The sequence below is a fragment of the Gallus gallus genome, chromosome 7 (genome assembly GCF_016699485.2).
Source record: "Gallus gallus isolate bGalGal1 chromosome 7, bGalGal1.mat.broiler.GRCg7b, whole genome shotgun sequence".
NCBI classification, from domain to species: domain Eukaryota; kingdom Metazoa; phylum Chordata; class Aves; order Galliformes; family Phasianidae; genus Gallus; species Gallus gallus.
Genome location: NC_052538.1, coordinates 16,512,832 through 16,537,334, shown reverse-complemented (window position 1 = coordinate 16,537,334; position 24,503 = coordinate 16,512,832). Strand labels below are relative to the sequence as shown.

The window sequence follows — 24,503 nt, the reverse complement described above, 5'->3', positions numbered from 1 at the left end:
GGGGCGCGGCGCCGCTCCGCTCCTCCCCGCCGCCAGCATGGCCGCCCGCCCGCCGCCCCGCTCCTGCGACACCTTCGTGGCGCTGCCGCCCGCCGCCGCCGGGGGCCGGGTGGTGTTCGGGAAGAACTCGGACCGGCCGTCGGACGAGGTGCAGGAGGTGCTGTACGTCCCGGCCGCCGCGCACCCGGCCGGCGCCCAGCTGGAGGTGAGCCGCGGCGGGGGCCGCCCAGACGGGGCGCGCTCACGGAAGACGCCCCCGGGGGATCGTCCCTCGGAGCGGCCCCGGCGGCGAGTCGGGGTGCGCGGGGTGGCGGTGAGGGAGGGATGCCCTCGGGAACGGCGGCGTTAAAGGCGACGTCTTTGCCGCGGCTCGTTGCAGTGCACCTACATCACGGTCGAGCAAGCGGAGCAAACCTACGCCGTGGTCCTGAGCCGCCCGTCGTGGCTGTGGGGCGCAGAGATGGGCGCCAACGAGCACGGGGTGTGCATCGGGAACGAGGCCGTGTGGGGCCGCGAGGAGGTGTGCGATGCCGAGGCGCTCCTGGGCATGGATCTCGTAAGGTCTGCACACGCTGCTTTGGTAAATGGGACTGCATACAGAACTTCATTTCAAAGCGTTTGCGTTGAGTTACGTGGGTAAATGGGTGCCTTCGCGTGCAGGAAACACATCTGCCTCTTCTGCTGTTCTCGCCGTGGTTAAAAATAAGTATTTAGTGGCACAGCAGTTAGCTCGTTCCTCTCTGCCAGGAGCTGGGATGGGAGAGCTATCGCGCACCAAAATAGCCTGACAAGGAAGTTATCATATTCACTCTCTACAAAGCTGATCTGAAAGAAGACTCTTAACGAGGGCACGGCTGCACTTGAGGACCCAGTGGGTAGGCCTTTCCTAAGGTCCAGCCTCGCTTCCTATTTCCCCGTCACACATACCTAGCCACACTTCTCCATGTAAATAATGACAACCGCTCACGCATTCCAGACCAGTTTGAATACTCGTGCTGAATAGTTACGTTCAAACCTGTAATTCCAAAGATAACGTCTTCCTTCTGTTTTAGGCTTGGACTTGAGAGAGCAGACACAGCCGAAAAGGCTCTTACTGTCATAGTTGATTTGCTAGAAAAATATGGGCAGGGAGGAAACTGCATGGAGAGCCACATGGCCTTTACGTACCATAACAGCTTTCTGATAGCTGACAGAAAGGAAGCGTGGGTGCTGGAAACGTCAGGAAAACATTGGGCAGCCGAAAAAGTAGAAGGTATGGATGACGCTCTCTTTAAGTCTTTTGGATGTGGTGACAAGTGGCAATCTTCTAGCTTTCATTTACCACTTCGTGAGGGAACGAAACTAGCCTCGGGACATGGATGTGTGCCTGTAGGCACCGGGAGTTGCATCCTCGGGTAGCAAGTGCTCAGAGGGCCTTTTCAGAGTTCTGCACTCGGAGAACAGAGGACAGCAAGCAGGTAAGGATGAGAACAGCAGCAGTACGTACCGTCTTAAGGATGGTAGTAATGAATTCCGTTGGGTAACAGGTCGATGTGCCCTGAAGTATCAAGCTATGTCTTGAGAACGTAAAGATAGGAACAGTCAGGATGGAGCTTGAAATGTGATGGTAGCAGTGGAATTAAACGTAAACAGTGGGACAGGAAAAAGCATTCACTGTATTCAAATGATTCTTTTTTCACCTTACAAACAGGTGGTGTGCGGAATATTTCCAACCAGCTCTCTATCACTACCAAGATTGACAGAGAACATCCGGAGATGAGGGAATATGCCAAAAGCAAGGGCTGGTGGGATGGGGAAAAGGAATTCGATTTTGCTGCCACGTATTCTTATGTAAATACTGCCAGAATGACTACATCCAGGAGCCGCTACTGTGAAGGCTACAAACTTCTGAACAAACATAAAGGTATCTTTTTTGGATTGTTTAAGATTGTACGGCGAGCTACATTAATCTAAATCATAAATGAGTAAACCTCTGATGTGGGCAAACTTTCATATGATCTGATGAACCAGGACTTCTTAGAAACATGTTTTTCCTAAAGGAGAAACACTGAACTTCGGAGACTTTTGTCCATTTTTGCCACTTTGATGACGAGGAAGAAAATAAACCAAGCACCCCATATCAAATGCCCAACTACAGTAACAACACTGAGACCCTTCTGCTAAAGAGTTTGTAAGACCTCACTCTGAATGGTTCTGGTATGCTGTATACTACTCCTGTACCTGTAACTAAAAGCAGAGGCTGAAACAGACTCCCAAGGGTTGGCAGCCATAAAGAACCCTATGAACGTCTTTAATCTGACCCCATTCACCAGCACAGTGTTCACATACAAAATGTTGTGTTCATTTTTGAGATTGTTTTTTAAATCTTAGTGATTTCACTGTAACTGCTACTCTTACCTTCTGCAGCCTAATGAAACACAGAGCAGAATAAAAGAATTTTCTGTACTCTAAGCAGGTGCTCTTAATCACCAACTTATTTATTTTCAGACCTCTCTAGAGAGAAGCTATTACTTCAAACTGCATCCACCTGGCAGCTTTTTGATACATCTGCCTTCACTCGCTCATTTGAAGTAATTAATTTGAACTCCAGTAACCCTGCACCCCAGTGGTTTTTACTTATTTGGCTGAGCTCTGTCAGACCAAGTTCAGCACTTAGTTCATGCATCACAATCAATTACTTTTTGCTTTCCTGCTTTAGCGATCACGTAAATCCTGCATTCATTTTGGGAATTGCAGGTTCTGAATACTGAAAACATTTTCATAATACCTGTATTTACCTGTATGATAACAATGCTGGGATTCTATCAGTGTTTTCATTCTAAATCCCCATTTTCAGGCATTACCTGAGCCATTTTAACAATCACACTAGGTGTTCGGGTTATCAGCTTCACATGGTTTCAGTTCTGTTTAGATTTATTTTAAATAGGTGTCCTAACTAGAAGCTATTTGGTTTAAAGCAGCAGTAAAATCACTGGTTTCTTAATCCATCCTGCCCAGCTTTTTCCTTCCATGGCATTACATCGTTTTTCTTTCCCCTGCTTCCTACCACATGAAGACCATTTTTAGATAAACGTTATTCACATTTCAAATAAGGAATGTATTTTAGGTATGTAAAGTAATTGTTAAAAAAAAAAAAAGTTCTAGTGGAAAATAGACAACACCTTTTCTGCTCGAGAGGTTGCCATCTTGCAGCTCACAAGCCGACTGCTGCTTGGTTTCTTGGATTTGTCTGGCTTGCTGATTTTTATCTCCAACTTGCCCAGGCTACTGTGGGGATACTAGGAAGAGATTATTTTCTTGTAGGCCTGGCTACAGACAACTTGTACTGCATGTATATATATCTATATTTAAAGGCACATCTGACTTAGCAGTAGTGTATTTTAAGAGCAAACAGCAAGACAGTTTAAAAATATATCTTAATGAAGCCAGAATTTCAGTAAGGCAACCACAGGGAGACTAAATGTAGATGGGCCTTCTCAGCAGAAAAAACACAGTGAATTAATTAGTCTTATTCTGTTCTAAGCATATGCTCAACCGGAACAACAGATGTGAAAAAAGTATTTCAAGTGCTGCCTGTTGGAATATTGGATTGCTTAGGGCTACCGTGCCAGGGTTTCGGCTTCAGTGTATGGTATATAGGAACAGCAACAGCACGTGAAGACTAGATGATGAGCATCTAGTCTTCTCACCCCATTGAGAAGAACGAACTATTATCATAAAGACATTTGGTACTATACCTGTCATAGGCAGTTAGCACTTCTGGAAAAATGGATTTGCTATTGTAGTTTCTGTTGATTCTGTGCATAAAATCAGCTACTGAAGTTCATCATTCCGATCGTCAACTTGAAGCTTTCGTGCTTTGGAAGGTCAGCACAAAAAAAGTCTCGGGGCTTCGTTTCAAAGGCATACAAAGTCCATGCACAGTTACTTTTTACATTTCAAAGCAGCCTAATGGCATTATCTGTGTGCAGATCACAATGACCAATATGACTGTTTGTCTTCTCGACTCCAGCCCAATACTTAGAAAGTTCAGCCTTTCATCCAAGCTACTAATTTTCACGTGAAAAGTTACTGTGTGGATGACCATTTGCAAGCCCCGTGCACCTCACCTTTGTGGGAAAGGCCCTCCTTCCCTCCTCCTTTTTGAAGCCAAAAATGTTATAGCTCTTTGAAATAAATACTTGGGGGAAAACAGCGATATTTTGAAGGGTTATGTATTGAAGTATGGTTTGGCTTTTTTATTTTTGCCAATACAGACAAAGTAAGGTTGCCGCTGCCTACTAAAGTTAAAAGCAGGCAGTTGCAGAAAACGTACCAGTTGGCAGTATAAATAGCACTGTGTGTAAATGATTGTTTTGTATCTGAAATAGGTGCTATCACTGCTGAAACAATGATGGAAATTCTTCGTGACAAAGAGAGTGGCATTAATATGGAAGGTGGCTTTATGACAACTGGAAGCATGGTGTCCGTGTTGCCTCAGGACCCTAACCTGCCATGCATTCACTTCTTTACGGGAACTCCAGACCCTGCAAGGTGATGCAGCAGCAAGACATGATGATAAAAAGCTGTAAATACTTAAATGAAAAGTGAACCAATTTGTCTAACTATATTCCTTTTTGTTTTGTTTTCTAAAGAACCTACAATCAAATAGCAAGGGGAATGTAATGCTTGTTATGTACATTAATACCCTCTACCAACTTAGTGAAACGTGCTGCTCTCACACTGACTTAAAAACACATGAGGAGAATTTTTCTTTTTAATTTTTTAAACTTCTTCCTTGAGAGAAGGAAGTAGAAGCATGGGGAAAATACAGCAATCTACTGACTCCTTTTTAACACAACTATATCAGTGAAGATCTGTGTTCTATTTTATCTTCCTAGGTCTGTGTTCAAGCCATTCATTTTTGTGCCTGGAATTACTGAGTTATTAAAAACTAGCTCCCCCACATTTGGTCCTGATGACCCAGTCAAGAAGCAACCACGTTTTCAGAGTAAGCCAGATCGAAGACACGAGCTCTATAAAAAACATGAAAGTGCTGCTGTAGTTATGGAAACTATGAAGGTATGTTGATTAAATTAGATTTCAGTCCAAGCAGGTGGTTTAATATAAGCTTCTTGCTCACATTTTGTTAATGTGATATCATTAAATGCCCTTAGATGACTGGCGAAGAACATGGTAGTGCTCAAGAAGCCAGTCATTCTTGGAATCTGGCAGGCATATGTTTCTAACACTAAGAACTGAAACTAGTTGTACCCTTATGTGTAGCCCTAGAGAAGTATCTGTGCTGCTTATCTTGCAAAGAAACAGGCCATGTGTATGCCTGTACTAGTCAGACAACAGGGAAATCGTTGAGCAGCTGCAGGCAAATACACAGCTCCTAATACAAGTACTTAACACTCTTCAGGGCCCTGGTCTCTACCAGCAAGGAGGTCGTGCCTTTTACTATTGCTTGGTATGGACAGACTCTCTTATGCATGTCATGGCAGACAACCTTAGGAACAGAACCTCAGTTTGAATAATCCAACTTCTGTTTCTATTTTTTCTCTTACTCTCCTGCTTCCCCCAGAGCTCTTTTCCCCACAAAATCAGCATCTCACTGACAATCATGGCAACACTGTTACTAGTACATCTTCTCAGGATGCTGTCAATGCTAAGTTGTACCAAATACTAAAACCAGATAGATTTAAGCAGCATGTTTACAACATATAGGTTGTAGGTAGCTCTGGACCCAACAGTTACATGGATCCTAGTTTTGCTGATCTAAATGGTAGCATGGATGTAGCAAGCACTATAGAAATATCTGAAATACACATAAGTTATTCTGAAGCAGGCAAAATAACAGCATTAGGCAGTAGATATTGAGGAATTTCCCTGGACATCAGAAAAGAAAAGAAGATCACAAAGTTACTTGGGCACAGAGGTAAAACAGGAAGGCAGATACTTCTAACAGTAGTGTCTCTCCTGTTTACACAGTTAACATGATCTAAAAAACAAAGAAGCCCACTGAAGTTTTGCTGGCTTTAAATGCCTGGAGCAGCTCCCCTCCCAGGCACATTAGTCAAAGTATGTAAGGGAAGTGGAGAGAGTTCTAGGTATTAGAAAATATCTAAGAAAATTTGCTATAGTGCTAACTTCTACCAATAATTGTAGGGTTAAATAAGAACAGTACAACAGCATTTTGTGGGGGTGAACACTACATATTTTGTACAGCTTCTAGTGAAACACACATGGCTTTTTGCAGGGCAAAGGCAAAAAAATGCTGGAAGAGATACAGACGCTGGAGAAAAGGAAGATGAGTGAAATGGAATCAATCCTGCAGAACGGATGTACTGACATTAACCAACCGGTTAACCTTTTTTCACAGTGCGTAGATGAAGAACTCAAAATATATGGTTAAAATTACTGTTTGAATGGATTGCTTTTATATTTACCTCTTCTAATGGAGTGGCTCTATAGACTACCTTCTATTTTCAATATACTGGTCATTTAGTACAGACAGTTTTAAAGATGCAGATTTCTATTCAGGCCAAACAGCTTTTGGTTGGAGGAAGCAAGGCAGAAAAGCCTCTTTAGAGCTAGGCAGTACCTTTGTAAGTGGCAAAAAGCTGTCAACAGAGATTGATACACCAACAAACAGATGCAATTAGAATCCAGTAGCTTGACTAAGTTGCAGAACAACCCCATGTTATGCACGTGTAACTTTTATAGTCAAAATAATAATTGCAGCAGAATTTCTCCTTGCCTGAATTTAAATGGCCAGGCTGCAAGACTTGCTAAAACGTAGAAAGTATTGCTTTCACTGAATTAATAGGAAAGTGGTATGCAGGTTAAGAAAGATTGATGTTTAACTCTTTGATAAATACTCTCTAAGGTACATTTCATATATGCTACCCCTTTAACATAGGATGAGGCTAAGAACTTAAACTATGCTGAATCCAAATCATAACTTTATCATGATTTGTTGTGAAATCTGATTACTTGAAATTCAGTAAAGCAAGCATCTTGCAAGTTACCACACAATTTTCTTTTCCCTGTTTTTCCCACCGATACCAAAAATAACTTATTTACATACAATATAATTATTTTAAATTAATTCTGTAATACATTTTATAATATTGTGTGGAATTATTTTTTAAATGCTTCCTTTATCGTAACCTTTTAGTTTGTTTGTTTTAAATGAGGCAACTGGAAACGAATGTCAGGATACATAAGCATATACTCAGTGGAGCACTTAAAAGGACTCTTCAAGTTTTTTCCCCTTCATTTTAGCCATACCTTGTTACTCTAAAATTGCTAGACTAAGAAGTTGATTTAATGAAGCTTTTCCTCCACAGTCCTGCTAAAAGCAGTGGTCAAGCTGTGACACTACTTTTAATAACCATAGCGAGGGATAGAGAGAGCAAAAAAAAGAAGGAAGGTTCTGACTTTGCTACGTGATCAAGCAGGATAAAAATTACAAGTAGAAGGAAAAAAATCTCTGTACGTCTGTGGACCTTTAGAAGAGAATGTGTAAAATGAAATGGAGCTTTGAAACTACGGTGATAGTAGGTGACAAGATGCAGTATCCCCACAGACAGACCATTCCTTTGATGAATACTTTATATTTCTCAGTTTCTAGAGTCATCTCAGATGTAAGAAAACTACACGTGTAGTTTTCTTATTTTGCAAGCCATTCTGTATTCCCAGGGGAAAGAACAATCTGGGCAGATATAAGAAATACATATAAAATGAGGTTTGTAATACGCTGCCAAACAAATAAGATGAAGAAAACTTGATAAAATTTGTTCTTTTTGATTAATGTGGTGGTAGCATATTCAGATCCACACAAATAAATGAATGGGTCAGTAACAGTTCTTCAGCTTCCTATTCTAGAGATCATATATTGACTGAGTGGCAGTAACAAGTAAGACTGTCTAAGAAAGTAAGCTTGAGTCAACTGTGAGCCTTTTGTGCATGTCTTACCATCACCACTTCTTAGAAATTCAATAGTACAGTGGATGTTTGTGAACTAGATGGTATATTTAATAAAAATATGCTGTGTTTACCCATTTTCCTCAAGAATGTCTGCATCCAACAATTAATTTGCATCGCTGTCCTATTTGGGATCATCAGCTTTTCCACACTAGCTCCATCATAACTTCAAAGAAGCAATAAATGCCAGGTAAAACTGTGCAGGAAACCAAAGAGTCAAGTTTACAAGCAGCATAGCAAAATGAGACACACAATTTTATACAACACTGCTAGTAAAGTTATAAAATAATGGAAGTAGTGAAGGTGGTTGCATAGGCCTTTTAAGCAATCTTCTTGGCCACTTTATCTCGGGATGGTAGTTAACCTGGTTATCAGGTTAAACACACATTGGTCGGACTGTAATATATGCAGATATAGGCCAGCTGTTCTTCTAGTTTCTGTGTTGTCTTTCAGTTATTTGTCTAAAGAATACACAGTAAAAGCAATTTGATATGTTCAGATGTATGAGGTCACGGCCAACAGAGTAGAAGATATTTTGGTACCTTTCTTCCTGGGATTTCATCTTCCTGGTACACGTGGTACAAAACACAAGCTGAGAGCACAACGAATAAATAGCACTCTGCCCCACAGCCATACTTAAAAAATATGTATTCATCAGAATGTCCTCTAGAGGGCAATCTTTGCATGTATTTCACCTAGAAATGCCTTACAGATTTTGTTGTTGTTGTTTTTAAATCTCGGACTTAATTAGGGATTATTATTTAAAAGCTAATAATAAAAGAAAAATATACAGCTTCCAAGTTAACTGATATCTATCCTAAGCTAATCAACCTTCAAAACAAAAGAACTCATTGCGTCACTGACCAAGTCTTAAAAGCAAAGCTGTTTACCAAAAACACACATCAGTAGATAAACAACTGCTGTACGTTGAGCTGCCGGCTATTTTAAAGCCTACAGGTGCTCCCTTGTGGAATCAAATATTTGTCAGGTATAAGAGTTAAATACCTTCCTACTGTTCCTCCAAACCTGTTCTTTGCTTCCAAAAATCTCCACTGATTTAGAAATATATTAGCACGTTCCATATTTGCTTTACGGTTTCTTCAGTCAATTTGTTCGTCATTATAGGCTCTCATCAGACTATGATATCACAAGTCACAGTGTTGTAACAGTTCATCTAACTGTACTTTGTCAGTTGTTATCAAAAGATGTCCTCTTTCATTAGACTGTTAAAAGGGAGCCTTCTGTAAGCAAACATTTTGAGCAATTTCTTACTTAAAACAGATATGCTGTTTTCCAATCTAGGAATTATTAGAGCCATTATTAAGAGGCCGAGGCAAGGATATCATGACGAAAATGAGAGAGCTGAGTGCAAGAATGCTGACTAAGGACCATCAAACCGAACTTAGTTAAGCTTGAACATTTAAAGGATTTTCTGAAATAAAAAGTATTTGGTAAGGAGATGATTTCAAAACATTCCTGAAGGTCTGAATTAGCTTCTTGCTGGCATCAGGAGCAGGCATGCAATTAGAAGAAAACTGGTAGACATCCATTAACAACCGCTCTGCATACTCCACATAGCCAATCTGAAATCCAGGAGCCACTTAAACTAATCTCTCAAGACGACGCACTTGTTGTAAAACTGGCATGCACACGTAACCCTCGCACAGCCTGCATCACACCACAACCAGAACTCTGAAATCAATATCAGATTTATTAATAAGTTACAACATTCAGAAGCCAAACATATGGCTTCTGCTCATTAGACACGTATATCTAGTCATTCCAAAGTATCCGATGTTGTTGTCTTCAGCAGTTCGAATGGAAATAAAACTATTGTTTGCCTTTGTGGCCACAGCCCAATACAAATGTCAATTACCACATTGCTGGAAACATTAAGTATGTCAGTTTGTGTAGCATACGTATACAGTTATGTTTCAGAGCACACTGAAGATATGCAATACGACTGAAATCTTTTGCAAAGTTATAGCTACCATAAAATGACTGTTTCCTGAACAATAGTTTATACTGCTAAAATCGTTTGCAGTCCTCAATACAAAGTAGACACATAAGTAGCTGTAATAAAATCTGTATTTTAAAAATAAAATAAAATTAAAGGGTGCTTTTTTAAAAAGTCATTTGTTTGACTATTCCAGATGAGCAAATACTGTTTTAGTATTTGTGTTCCTTTCCCTCATTATGTAACAATTTATATAGACAAATAAATGCCATTCTTTCAGCATTAGAACTGCTTTTCCTAGCAGTGTAATGGCTATCAGATACTATAGTTTGTCTTTAACCTCTTCAAATTACTCTTGAAGTTTCTGCTTTCAGTGCACAGGAATCTGAATGACACTGGATTAACCACTTAAAACCACAAAGGGATACCTGAGGCCTATCTGAAAAGTCTGTTTTATGCCCAATAATAACATTCTGATATCTCCAGCTTTTCTAAACCTTAACCTGGATGCTCCATTAGGGTTGTTTATAGAGCAGACTTAGAAGTCAATGCATGTTATTTAAAAGATCTCATGGTTTGATAAAATGCTGGGTCTTGACTTGCACAGGTGTCGTAGGCTTCCACAGGTTCTCTATCTGAGGCTGGCACTTCTGAATTATAATGGAGGCTTACTCCGGAAAGTAAAAAACCACTCCTGACAAAGCTGTTACCACCACTAAAAGGTAAAACTTCAGAACCAGCTGTTTATGTAAGAATACATCATATTGTTTTGTAATTTGAGGAGCAGGGATTATTTCTGTATGTTTCTGCAGTATCTTTGTAGAAAACCATTTTTTATTCCACTCCTTATTTCCTCAGCTTTAATTCTATGATGCTGTAATCTCTTCACAAGAATTCTGTTATTACAAATGGAGGATTTTATATTTAGAGGGGAAACAAACTGTCTGGTCTGAGGTGTTAACAGCCAGAAAAAGTTTCTGGTGTTATATCAAGAGTATACAGTCTTAAAAACTGAGGTACGATGGAAGAACTCCTATTTCTGTGAAGTTAGTGGGAACTTGACCTTAAACAAGGATCAAGATTGCATCACATTGAAATGCTATAAAACATATAGCGACGTGAAATATTCTCCTCACATATGTTTTTTTTTTTCCATTGTGGCACCGGTCACTAAAGTTGCTGTTGTAAGTGCATGTATAATATGTCAGTGACACATACTATTTTACTATTTGTTTTGCTGAAAATGGAAGAAATCCAGAGTACCTTGTTTTGATCTAGTTGCCTTCTGGTTTAACGCTCATTGAGAATGACTATCATTTGCTTCAGAACAGACAGAAGTAGAATCACATTTCTTAGCTTTACAAGAGAAGGTAACATGACCCTCCAGGAGCCCTGAGAAAGAAACACTTCCAGTTTCAGCAGCAAACCCAGAAGAGACGGTCACATTTACCCCTACCTGCCTGTCCTCTGTCTACATGCTCAGGTCATTGGCTCTCAGCTGTAGTCGCTCTCTTTTGAACAAAGCGGTAATATAAATATTCATCCCGAAATTCAAATTCATTTGCAATGTGCTGGATGACACCTCCTTTCATCAGTCTGTCTCCGTACATCACAGCTTCACCACGGTCAGAGGCGAGGCCAACTTGGATGAGCCAGTTCACCAGGTCACAGCCAAAGAAGATGCCAGTGGAGATCTTTGCACCACACCTGTATGTCAAAGGAATGATTCACCCACATGTTCTGTAAATCTGGTATCACCACTGCACGATGGGGAAAGGCAAGGAAAAATAGCAGGAAACAAGGAAAGACATCATGATAGTTAAGAGCACGCTAGAGGAGAATTTGCAAGTTCTGCATATTAGGGACATGCCAATGTTCACTACCTTTTCCAACAGACACTTCAATGAAAAGCAAAATTTACATCTGAAGTTATTTTAGGCCTCTGTACATAAATATCAACAAACAGAAACAGCAGTTTTCCTACTAGCACACACAGTGCAAGCCTATTTAGTGAATACTTACTTCCCATGTACTCATTAGCATGACCATTTCTGCAACAAAATATGATTTGAGTGCAGCAAGCCTGCAGCAGCAGGACCTCCATCTGCACTTCAATACCATTGTATAATTTCTCTGCGGCTTCAAGCTGAAAACAATTGCTTACATATATCCTAAACAAAGACCATTTAACTTGAATATCTGGTTAAATATTTTCTACAGCAGGCGGTACTACGAATAAATGGAAGACGACTAAACTAATTTACTAACTTATGTAATACATTTATGAAGCAATTCCACTAACATCTAGCCTAGTTGCTGTAAAATACCATTCTGAAATTTACCTGCAGCAATGAATGTTTCTGCTCATCTAAAATCTGCTCTATGGAACCCAAGCACAGGGTTTCTGAAAATGATTAACAATTGTACAGGATAGCAAAAACTAAACTTTCTTTTTCTTTTTAATCTAAGGTAAAAGCAGCACTAACAGATAGCAAGGTAATATCATAGAAGAGAAAAAAGGATCTAACATAAATAAAAATCCATGATCAGAAGGTCTCAGTTATAGCATGCTTAAATCAATGAGGAGAGGATCAAGTTACATAAACAAAAATGCTGTATTTTAACCCACAAGGAGGAAAAAGAAACATGAAACTTGTTCTGCATTAACATAATATGAAAACAATAAAGCAGTTAAAGTCAGATTTTGATGTATTCTCAGATTACATAGAATTAAAAACAAACCTAACAAAACAGTAAAACTAACCAAACAGCCCAAAACCCAAGAAATGCAATAGGAGCAGAAGTGCAGGAAACACAGAACTTTACAACCTGCCTTATTTCAAAATAGTTTCTGATACTTCATTTCTGCATGGCAAGTCCTTGCCCTACCATAGTTCATTTCTTTCCTAAATTAATAATGTTGTCTCCTGCTTTTACTTCTTAGGGAACACAGCTGCCAAAGAACATTCTGGAACGTGTTTTCAGATTATCTGACTATAGACAGAATATCCCCCTGCAGAACTAGTAGAGAGCTTCCATGACAAGAGAAGTAAAAGTGTCCTGTTAAAACAACTCTTCATCTCTCTGCTTTACATAGTAGATATATAAATGCAGGCAAGTATCTTTTTCTTACTCCTGATGCTTCTGTCTGCATTTCTTTTCTCATCCACCTGAACATAATGAAATACATAACCTTTGACCTAGGTATCATAATTTGGGTTTGCAAGCTTTGGCAATCTCACAATTTGGGGTTTAGGCTTCATGAGAGGAATCAGCAAAATAAATTGTATGAACTCAAAAAGTGTAAAGTCCTAAAGATGTTCTATTCTCACTGTTGTAATAGTTTTGTCTCCCGCAATAGCTATTAGTAACATTTTCTACCATAAATACCAACACCTTTTTAATTAGAAGACAAAAATGAAGCATCACACAGGCTATCACAGGCATTGACACATACACTTCTTCAGAAAGATTTTGTTCCTAAACTTCTGCTAAATACAAGAACTGGGGACAGGTCTTAATGAGGTGCTACAAAACCATCAAACCTAGATGAGATAACATGATAATTTGTACCTCAGTGTTTTAGTCTTATACAAGAATATTTTCTACATGTTACTGCAAAATACTTAATCTTCACTTGAATGTTTGAGTAAATACATGAGAACAGATAGGAGAACACACACAGAATGACTATATTGCATTTCATTATTTCCAAAAGGTGAGCTATGAGCTTTGTTAACAGGTTAAATGTGAAGGGGGAAGACCTTACCTTCTGCCTTTGACGATGCTTTTGACACAGTGATCTCTGTGATAACGAACAAACTGTTGGCAGGTCATCCTGATTTCCTCAGGTAGAGTGGGATCTGCATGCCCTTCTGCTTCTCTCCCTCCCCAGAGGAATTCAAGCCTGGGGTGGAGGGGTGGGAACAACAATAAAAAAATTAAAAAATAATAATAATTTAAAAAAAAAAATCAAACAAAAGACTTTTAAGGAAACTGGAAATAAGAATGGAACTCACAGGAAACTTATCACAGCTTCTTACTGTTTTTCTGCAAATGTTTTTAATATAATCTTCCTAATATTCTTGTATGCCCTTTGAACACTGAGAAGTTTTACTCTGGGCTAAGGCAGAAGGAAGGACAGAGAGTAGCTGGGAGCCAGCCCTAGCTGCTGGATTCACAGCACAGCCGCTAGCTCTAATTTAAAGATGGCTTTGTACAACTTACTTTTCCAAAGTGAGGTACCAATGAAAGTCTCCATCCACACAAAGAACTTGCATGAGCTAATTAATAGAGAACTTTAAAACAGCGCTGAAGGCATCTGGACCAGCATTCACAAATAAATACTATTTTTCAGCTGAAATTATTTCTGAAGGTCTACTATTACGCACTTTACCATCGTTAGACAAGGATTTTGTCTACAGGGAGTTTGTGAGGTTTTTGTCAGTGCGAGTGCATTGGGACAGCAGTAAAAACCCACAGTTGGGAGAGAAAAGAAATTTCAAAAATAAAACAGATAGGGAATCGAATGCCATGGCACAGAACAGTCAAAACCCTTTTAAAATTATTATTGTTAATAATTAAGCTTATACATATAAATGTAAACATTCCACTTACCTTCGCTTGAATGGCAGAATGATTAAATGCTTATCTAAGCCAAAAATACCAAAGGAAATGAAGCCCTAAAGGAAAATCACAGAGAAAATAGAAGATTAAGCAAAACTTTTGACTTCTGAAGAACAGAAATAAAGTGTTAACAACTAACTGCCAAAACACAAATTAAGAGTATCTCTCTTTCCCAGGCGCCATTTGGAATTCATTTTGTTTCTGCTTTGTTTTTTCACTTAGTCCTTAAAAAGACAGATTAATAATTAATCTATAACAGTCTGACAAAGAAATTCTCAGAGAAGCACTTCAGTAAACAAGCTGTCCAATGAACAAAATGTCAGTATCTTTATATAGCCAGGTATTTACATCTGTCTTTGTTAATGTCAAGAAAAGAACTGATTACAATTTACATGCTGGAATGTTCTCCTACTGTTCTTCTATGCTGCTTCTGTATCAAAGACAGAGTATCATTACTTGATACTGCACCACATCTCAGAGGGGCACTTATCCACAGACCTGAGAAATACTCCCTCTGGTAAGGGCTAACACTGTTTTGCTTTCACCTTCATAGATGACAAATCTAATGTGTCAGTTTGCGCTGAAATAAGCTATGTGCAGCTGTAACATTTGTACATCTAATTGTGTCAGGTATTACTTAATAGCGAAGAAACTGAAACTGTCGAGGCAATAACTTAAAGTCCTATAGCCAAAGTATCTCAGTAGCTTTTGTACCTATTCAGCTATACTGAAATGTTCTGCTAAAAATGAGGCTAAAATCCTATTCTGTCTCCATGGGCATTTGGCACTCAGCGGCCCTTTGTACCTTTTAAAGAGCTCATACTCAAAGCAATTGCATTATGATAAGACAACTATCAAAAGAACAGAAAAAGTTTTGAGGGGAAAAAGCCAAAACAGCTTAAGGAACTGGTGTCTTCAGTAATATTCGAGGGCTTAGTCTTACAGCACTGGTAACAGCTCATGCTGTTACATCTACCAACAAAGCTATTTTCAAAACAAACATCATTAAGTACCTGACCAAAATTAAACACAGCACAAAAGAACTGCAATTCCACATACAGTCTTCCAGGTTCTTGGTTGAACAGCCACCATAAACAACTGGAAAGATTCTGTTAAAAAACACAAAACAAACAAGAATTATAAAATACTACAAACCAAACATTTAAATCAAAAGCGCTTTCTTACTCTTCGCCTGTCTTTATTCAACAAATAATTCACATAAAGACAGTGGGAGAGAATAAACGCTTTAAAACATCATTTTAATTAGGCTTAATAGCTGGGAGTAAACAAATGAGCTTCTTTGTTTTTAAAGAAAGTAATGGAAAGCGTATCACTGTAGAGGTTCTGCCTGTTCACATGTTTATACAAGGAACTTGCTTTAAGCATTCTCAGGTATTCAAGCTAACGCAGACAATATTAGCCCAGACACACTTGCAGTACTTGTCTTGAGGCCTGTTGAGCTGACATCACTGCTTTCTACATATTTTCTACATAGTTAAAATTGCATTAAGCTGAAGCACGTCACACTTCAGCTATCTCAGATTCCTGATAAAAGAAAAGGATAATGAACTAATGTAATCGGTCTCATTTCATCTTATCTAAGTATTCATTTGGATTCAGTTGAAAATAGAAGGTCAAATTTGGGACACCACTGTAACACAGAAAATGTATCAAATATCCTGTTCCAATATCTATTTTTACTGCAGGTTTCAGAGTACACTTTTTTAATTTAATAGGCAATACCAACTTAGTTGCCTTGTCCCCAGATCAGCATGAAAAACAATGAAAACACATTCTTCCATTTCAAATAATGTCCCACGCTATCTTATTTACTAACACACCTCTATGAAGTCCAAATTCCAAATTAAAGCAGAATCAAATGGAACAATTCTTGTACAGTCTCTTTCAGAAGTAGAATTCACTTCATACTTTAAATTGATATCTAGAGAAGACGAGTAGCTCTTGAGAAAAAATAGGACAAGGAGTGGTAGTGATGAATTAATTACCCAATGATGTGATTCCAATTTTTTCCTGTCCCTTTGGGGTTCTCCAGTGAAGCTTGCTCACTGACACTGTTGGCCTTAACTTGCCTTTAATTTTTCTGTGCCACACAATAAATTAATCTTATGATACACCTCCTACAATAGGAGAAAAAAATAAAGCCTCTGATTTACTTAATATATTGCTATAAAAAATAGGAATTGGAAGATTTTTTTTTACTGGGCTGTCTACATAGCCTTCCTAAAAATGGCCCCACCTCAATGAGAGAAACAACAGGGAGAAAAAAGTATTTACAGCAAAAAGGCCAACAACAAGAAGCAAGCACAGCAGCACATGTCTGGCCAGCTGTTTGTCTCCAGTCTGTAGAAGCTGTTCTTCCTGAGCCAGTACGCAGGTCTGAGCACTGCACTGATTCACACACTGATCAGCTGAAAAACAAACCAGAAGTTTTCATTAGGCTAACTTATTATCTCTAAACAGACAAGTAAACTTGCTAGCATAACTTGTTGAGTTAAATCACCTTGTAAGTGTTTGTATTGAAGTCCTACACACATAGTGTTAGCTTTGATAACAACAGTTCAGACATCTATCCTCAAATGGAACAGTTTGTGTGTGTTCCTAAAATGAAGAAACTTCACAACAGAATCCTTCCTTCAAAGGTTTAATAGAAATTGTGGTTAAGAATTAGTGAAAATGAAACGTTAGCAGTTTCCTCAGAACAGATTTTAAACCTAGAATTAATGTATGGAATAAATATTCTAAGTATACTGCAGCTGCAATATTTGTACTCCATATCTCAGTGCCGCCACATCAGAAAAGCAACCATATTTATTTCAGTTCTGCTACCGTATTTCTAACACAGTATAACAAATAAATGCCATAATTCTATTAATCAAAAGAACCAAATACACAGAGAACAGATGCTTTTCTTTCACCTAGAGTTCTCAGCAATTCTGAGCATATTCCTCTAGATGGCAGTGAAAAACTTACAGTGAAGGACATAACTGACTTTATACCAAATACCTTTCATAGTTCAACAGGATAACAGAAGGATTAGTAATGGCTGCAGTCGGCTACACAAGTGTATCCATTACAATTTGCTTTTAGGGATTTGTAGCTTTTCAATTGTTCACTCCATAGGGCAGAACAAAAATCCCACTTAATCATAAGATTCAAAATATCTTATCCCTTATGATAAGGAAATTAAATTGCGCTTTCCCTATCACTGGAAGACCTTGTTATGATGTTTGTCTGAACTAATTCATAGAAAAAATAGCTGGCAATAAGTAGAAAGCTACATACTGTGAAAGGAGATAAAACAAGGTACGTTTCAGCATGAAATATTTAGTTTTGATTGAAGTTATGCTGCATTCAGATAAAGTATATGGATACGGACTTCCTTGTTAAAGATGGAAAAAAAACAGGAAATAAAAAGGCTGCCCTGCAGATAGCTTTCATTGTTGAAAGTGATGTATGACGAGAATGGGCTGAGCATGCAATTTTCTAACAGGTGCTCATCAGCCACTTTGATCCGTTTCTCTATTTCAGTGATGCCTAAGGCCCTCTCAGTCAATTTTCTCCATGTCTCTCCCCAAGATTTGAATAATACAGCAGCACGGACATTTGATCTAGTCTGCAGTAAGTACTTGCTCTTCTAGACCTAAAGTTTCTTATTCAAAACCTGTGCATGACTACAGTAAAAGCTTTAAAGACTTTTTGGGGTGGAAATAAGACTTGAATATGAGTATATAATAAGTGTACTTTAGTCCTACTTTGTCTCAATTTTAAGCAAGTTTAACATTTAGCAATCACACTACTCCCCAAAAAAACCGTATCCACCAAACATACGCATAACTGTCACTCATAAGCAATTAAAGATTTCTAATGAACAACAAGAACAGAATAAATACCAATGCACATATCAACACTTGAATTTAATATGAAATATAAATCAGCAAAGCAGAGTTGAGGGAACAACTGCTTTCAACATGACATGAGAGAACAAATAGTTTCACTGTGAGTGCAACACACACAAATGCTGTGGAAGAGAGTCAACCATAAAACCACAGAACGGTTTGGGTTGGAAGGGACCTTAAAGACCATCTTATTTCAGTCCTCTGTACTGGGTCTGACTGGTACAGAGTTCACTTTCCCCACAGCAGCCTACACATTGTTGTGTTCTGCACTTGCAGCTGGAACAGTCTTGATACCATCTCAGTGTTTGCCTATGGCTAAGCAATGCAGGCACAGCACCGAGGCTCTCTCCAAGCTCCCAAACCCAGCAGGCTAGGGTTGGGCAGGAGCTGCAGAGAGGACATGGCCAGGGCTGCTCTTGTTATGAAAATGCCTGTTGTCCTGAAAAACTAACACACATACTGAGGTTCTGATTCCCAAGATGTGACTTAACATCACTTGATAATGGGAAGTAGAAAATAACTGGTTTACTTTTCTCTCTGTGGTTGTTTTTTTTCCTTCTCACCTTTCTTCTCCCTCCAGTTAGTTATCCTTACCTGATACTTCGAGACTTTTTTCCCCCCCTTACATCATATTTTATCTCCTTCATCTTCCTTTGAGGAAGGGGAGTGAGGAAGTATTGTGGCAGAGTTCAGGTGAGGGGGTGTTGTGGTAGAGTTCAGTTGGCCATTGGTACAAAATCATCACATCCTTCTGCTACAGGCAGAGAGAGCTTCTTTTAGACCACGTTGCCCAAAGCCCCCTCCAACCTGGCCTCGAACACTGACAGGTAATGGGGTATCCAAAGCTTCTCTGGGCAACCCATTTCAGTCTGTAATATTAAAACAAGGATACACTGCTGTTTTACCTGTCTCAATTGAAGGAACCTTGTTTTCAGCAGCATTTGGCACTGCTTTGCTGTCCTTAGCACAGGATATTTCCTCATTTGCTGCTTGACAAGAACAGCAACCTATAAGCATAATAGGATAGTTAGTTTCCTTCACCACCACAATTTACTTTCCAAGTATGACACTATATGCTATACTCCAGTATATTCACAAATAATCTAAAAGGGGAAAGCAGACAATTGTTGCAATTTGCTGAGGGAGTATATGCATTATATTACAAATACAAAGAAATATTCAACATAGCACTACCACGATGGAAGCAACACGAGTGCTTTTAGGTAGAAGAAAAACACAGAGGAAGTAAGAAAGCCAAAGTCAAACAAGGAGTAGCAACGTTGTACACCTATAACTCATCTCAGAGAGACAGTTTATTGAATAAATAACCTATGACACTTACCTTCCCTAGAAACATAAACCTAAGTCCTTGGGCACCTATATCTAGATTTTTCTTTCTCACTAACTTCACATTTGAAGTTTTAAACAACAATCCCTCCCAGGTCAGAATTTGGAACAGTTTTGTTAGTTTTTGTATCCCAAGCTGTTTATTTGTTTTTACAAAGCTACTTTCTATACCTCTTTCTGCAGACAGCTGTGCAGAACAACCTGCAGAAGGTTGTGCGGGAGAAGGTTGCGCAGAAGACCCTGCAGAAGGTTGAGGCACAGTGGCTGAAACGTGATTCCCCTCATTCCCTTCCACTTGGCCATGAGGTGAATATGGGTTCAGTACCTCATAGTTTGACTCTTGTCTATTTCTGTTCATGCACATAAGTGAGATGCCTGACATCAATATGCTGATGAACAGGACCACTGCTGTGGTGATTATCTGTTAAGTAAAAAAGAGAAAAAAGGAAGTATATACCTAAATGCAAACTGAAGGAAAATTGTTGCGCATATCTTTCTAACTTCTGCAGCTTCCTGAATACACTAAGAAATGCATCCACAGAAACAGCTTTCTGCTCTTCCATCTTGAGGCATTGAAGGCAAAGGAGAACTTAATACATGAAATAAGTTTTCTTTTCATGAGTAAGCCAGCTACTTTTCTTTTATTTTCCTCCCCTTTCCTCCTTTTTCTCTTACTCCTCCCCTCCCCCCCACCCCCCTTTTTTTTTTTCCCCATTTTCATTTTTTCCCCGTCCTCTCTTGTTTTTCATAGGGACTCCTATTTCCCATGAGATCCAAAAACATCCTCTGGTCATTATATTCTTTCCCCTCAGGACCATTACTGTTGCATTTTAAGTTCCGTTTAGGTACCTTTTAATTCCCAAAGAGGAATGCACTTGTCACCAGCCCTCCAGCACAGCTCAAATTTCCATGCTTTCTCCAACAGGGTACATCCCATTAATTAACCTTTCATTCTAATCATCTGCCACCAGTACCCACCATCCCTTGTGAAGCTATTTTGCTACTTGTGAAAGCACCACATGAATAATCCTGCGCAACTCATATTCTCTCTATCCATAAGAAAGGCAGAGGGAAAACAAAACAACTAGCTACCCTAGTACAGATCACATCCTCTACTAAAGACAAACTACTTACTGGTAAAAACACTATTTCAGCCTTAGGGACTTTCAACTCCTGACTGTGCAGAGAATTCTCCCATAGTGCAAGCAGTCACTGCTACCAATGTAACGTAGATCCTATCTACTACAGCTTAAGAAACATTAATTAGCTATTGGATGGGGTCAATTTTAGATAATTATCAAGCTAGACTACAAATTAGTCACCAAGAAGGGAGCTCTGCAATTCATTACTACTCCTAAGACTTTTCTTTTGGAAGCCTACTCCCTCTCTTTCTTAGTCATAGCTGTCTAAACTTGAAGGTCATTGCTCAAACAAGTTTTTCTAATGTTTCATTACAGAAATATTTTTATAGCAATCTGTAAGCACTGTATAATGATACTGTTACAGTAGCCTGCACTTTGACTGAAAGCTACTTACCTAACAATCACATAGAGAACACAATTTCTTAATGATGCATTGGATATAGCAAAAGTCAGAAGAGACAAGGACAGAACGTACTCATACCTGATGTTTTCCATAGAAAAAGGCAGAGTCAATGGTAGTGCTGTTACGTTCACCAACTATTAACAAGATTCCCACCAGAAGCGTTGGGACTCTGAAAGTACAAAACATGAATAAAGTAACATATTTGGCTTGCTCTCACCAATCCTACAGGTAAGCCTCTGAGCTAACTTTACCCCCATCCAGCTATGATTATAAATCCAATGGGAATCTTCAGTGTTTCTCTCTTCCTCAACAGAAACAAAGAGAAGGATAAAAAACCTACAAAGAACAAAAGAAATGCCTTGTTTATTATTAAAAAGAGAACTGAAAATTACAGACTCTAGACACTCTAGTGTGTGACCTGCTTAGTAACCAAAGTGTGCCTCTCAGACCTCAAATATTCCAAAATAGTCTTTTATTCCTAGTTGTATTCTGAGAAAGTATAAGAGAAATACAACTTCAAAAACAATTCACGTGAATAATGAAACTTTGAAGAAATTCAATCACAATTTGTTTCCACCTATAAATGCTTAGGAAGGTTTACAAGTATTTAAAAGATGCCATAAGAATACTTAAGACACAAGTGACAATTAATTCACAAGTGACTTAATTAATGTTAAAAAAAAGATGAGTCCTTTGTAAATTCAATGCTAAATTTCACAAAAATGTGTAAAATGTTTTTACAGGAGTAACTATTCATAGGAGTATCTTCTGCAAATGTCTATTCCATTCCCAAGCCCAATAATAATTTCCTTGTTGAAGCAAAGCTAGTATTTACATCAGACTGTACTAATCATATGCTATCTTCTATCTCAGCCAAACAAACACAACCTACTGCACAAAAACATCACACAAAATAAACCTTTTCACTTCTGGACTCAGGAACGGTATAGGAAGTCTGTTTTAATCACACCCAAATAGTTCCCCAAGTTCCTTCATATATCTTTCAAATCTGCCTACTACAACTAATCTCTTCATTAATCATCTACACCTGCAGAACACATACATTGTTTTTGGAAATTACAATTGCCACAGGGAAGAAATGTTAAAGCTCCTTTGGTTTCTCCCTTCATTCTGTTTTTCCTGTTTTTTGAGGCATAAGGTTTTAAGATCTCCTTAATGCTGAATAAATTAAAGTCTTACATTCTGCATTAATTAAAAATTGGCAGTAAGCTTTTGAGTAGCTGAAGGGCAACCCATCCCCATTTACTCTATTTGTAATTGCTTCTGCTTTGAGAGCAGGTTCTTGACTTTTTTTTTTTTCATAAGCCAGCAAGGCTTGTACTGTAACTGGCAAAGAGAAACCAGATGTGTCTGTATATGAGCTTTGAACAGCAGAAGCAGCATCTGACATTTAGCCCTGCATTGCTAGGGCTTCAGCTTGGCACAGCTTTTAAGTGCGTGTTTGTGGAATTACATACAAATGAATGGAACAATTACTCTGAAGAATACAATCAAATTATGTCAGTACATCAACCTTTTATATCATACCTAGTTCTGCCTAGAAAAATCATACCTGTCCACAGGTAGGTGCTATAAAGTGAACTGTAGAGAAATATAAATACTAGGATCTGCACAGTTACATCTTTTTGTTTAACAGTGAAATTCCATATCACCATTCCAATGCAAGCAACAAACTGAAAAGAAAGAAGATGGCATTATTTAAATTTGGAGAGCAGGGTGACAAAAACACACACAAAAAAACCCTCAAACATGAACACAGTGTAATATAGCTGCAATGAGTTTCTAAACACCATCGCAATGTAATTTGTTGAATTAGATAGCACAGCAATAAACTCAATATTATGGTTACATCACTGACTAGGGCATTCTCCCTCCCCCCCCCTTTTTTTTGACAGCAGTTATAACACTCAGATGAACATGGAGTAAGAAAAGTCAGGAAAGAAAGTATATATGATTATTGCAAGACATAAATATTAAGCTAAGATGCAAAGCTTTTGTTAGGTATAAACCATTCATCTGGAATGATTTGAACACAAAGCTGAGAGCTGAGGTCAACAGATCAGCCAAGAATTGTACTAGTTTTCAGCCTCATGGGAGAGAGGTACTGAAGTAATCTGATAAAATAGGTTGGAATACTAAGAAAATACCAATAAATGGGCTCAAAAATACTCTTAAAGCGAGCTTTATGCTGTTATAGACAAGAGCCACTTGCAACTCTCACATGTGATTTTCTTCTCTGAAATGTGACTGCAATCAGATCTCATAGTTCACTTTATTATTAAAAAACAAACAAAACCACCACATCAAAAAGCATCCACTGCAGAGGTGTATTACACTCACTGATTCTAATAGTCATGCAGCTATCTTCAAGGAAGGAAGCAGCACGTACTCTATAGTTTTCCCTCAGCTTAAATAACAATTACAATTAATCCAAGTCTGAGCTATTTGGCTCTGCTGTTCCCTAGCCACTAGCCATGCATTCCCACGCCCCTTCCTTGCATCAGCACTTGCACCTGTCTGATCCCTCAGTGAGTCACTTCAGGTAGCTAAACCAGCATTCGGACTAGTTTCCTACTTCACTCCCTGAATCAGGTCACCAAGAGTCAGACACACGTCGCTGCCTCTCATGGCATAGATAACTTCAGAGTGGCATAAACTGAACTGGAAGTGCACTCAGTGCTGCTATTTGGCAGTAGTTTATAACACTAAAAATATACTGCAGAAGCCAGTTGCTGTTCTGTTTCCTTACAGATCTGTTTGAGATGCTGCTCTACGAGAGCTGTACGATCAAAATAAACTGTCACCTTGCCATTTTCTTCAAGGCTATACCGTAAGCCACAGAAACTGTTCAGACAAGTCACACATTAGATTACTCTGCTCACTCTACATAGCTAAAAAGATATGCTGTAGAAACCAAATGGCAAAAATGTTAAAAATAAAACACACACACAATAAAAAGAAAATATTTTTTTACTACTGACCTGAGCAACAAGTAGGTTTGTTGTAATCATATGAGGAAGCTGTTTGTATTTCTTACTGAGAAGAACAACAATAAGAGACCAAATCTGTAACAGACAAGATATAATTAAATGTGAGACCAACACACGCACAAAACATCA

General features: G+C 38.8%; 2 protein-coding genes across 11 annotated transcripts in view; one reads left to right on the top strand and one right to left on the bottom strand.

Annotated features, from left to right (window-relative positions):
* The first annotated feature begins 24 nt into the window (after nt 1–24).
* Nucleotides 25–8,058, top strand: SCRN3 (secernin 3). The gene is made up of 7 exons (NM_001257341.2): nt 25–205; nt 380–561; nt 1,053–1,252; nt 1,691–1,903; nt 4,371–4,533; nt 4,881–5,061; nt 6,242–8,058. Exons 1-7 carry the CDS (start codon nt 38–40, stop codon nt 6,395–6,397), a joined length of 1,263 nt encoding a protein of 420 aa, NP_001244270.2. The 5' UTR covers nt 25–37; the 3' UTR covers nt 6,398–8,058.
* Nucleotides 8,059–9,662: 1,604 nt separating this feature from the next.
* Nucleotides 9,663–24,503, bottom strand: part of GPR155 (G protein-coupled receptor 155) — a 28,443-nt gene continuing 13,602 nt past the window's right edge. For 7 of the 10 annotated variants that reach the window (XM_046943788.1, XM_046943789.1, XM_004942729.5 and 4 more), the window contains 11 exons: nt 24,366–24,449; nt 22,937–23,057; nt 21,615–21,699; nt 21,442–21,532; nt 19,990–20,239; nt 19,377–19,478; nt 16,850–16,983; nt 15,568–15,663; nt 14,546–14,610; nt 13,698–13,835; nt 9,663–11,635 (listed from right to left, as the gene is read on the bottom strand). In XM_046943788.1, coding sequence (XP_046799744.1) covers nt 11,413–11,635; nt 13,698–13,835; nt 14,546–14,610; nt 15,568–15,663; nt 16,850–16,983; nt 19,377–19,478; nt 19,990–20,239; nt 21,442–21,532; nt 21,615–21,699; nt 22,937–23,057; nt 24,366–24,449 — 1,389 coding nt within the window. In that variant the 3' untranslated portion in view covers nt 9,663–11,412. Of the gene's footprint in view, nt 11,689–13,697; nt 13,836–14,545; nt 14,611–15,567; nt 15,664–16,560; nt 16,693–16,849; nt 16,984–17,061; nt 17,955–19,376; nt 19,479–19,989; nt 20,240–21,441; nt 21,533–21,614; nt 21,700–22,936; nt 23,058–24,365; nt 24,450–24,503 lie in introns of those variants that run through there. The other 3 variants (XM_015289600.4, XR_005861756.2, XM_015289601.4) reach the window with 3 other exon arrangements.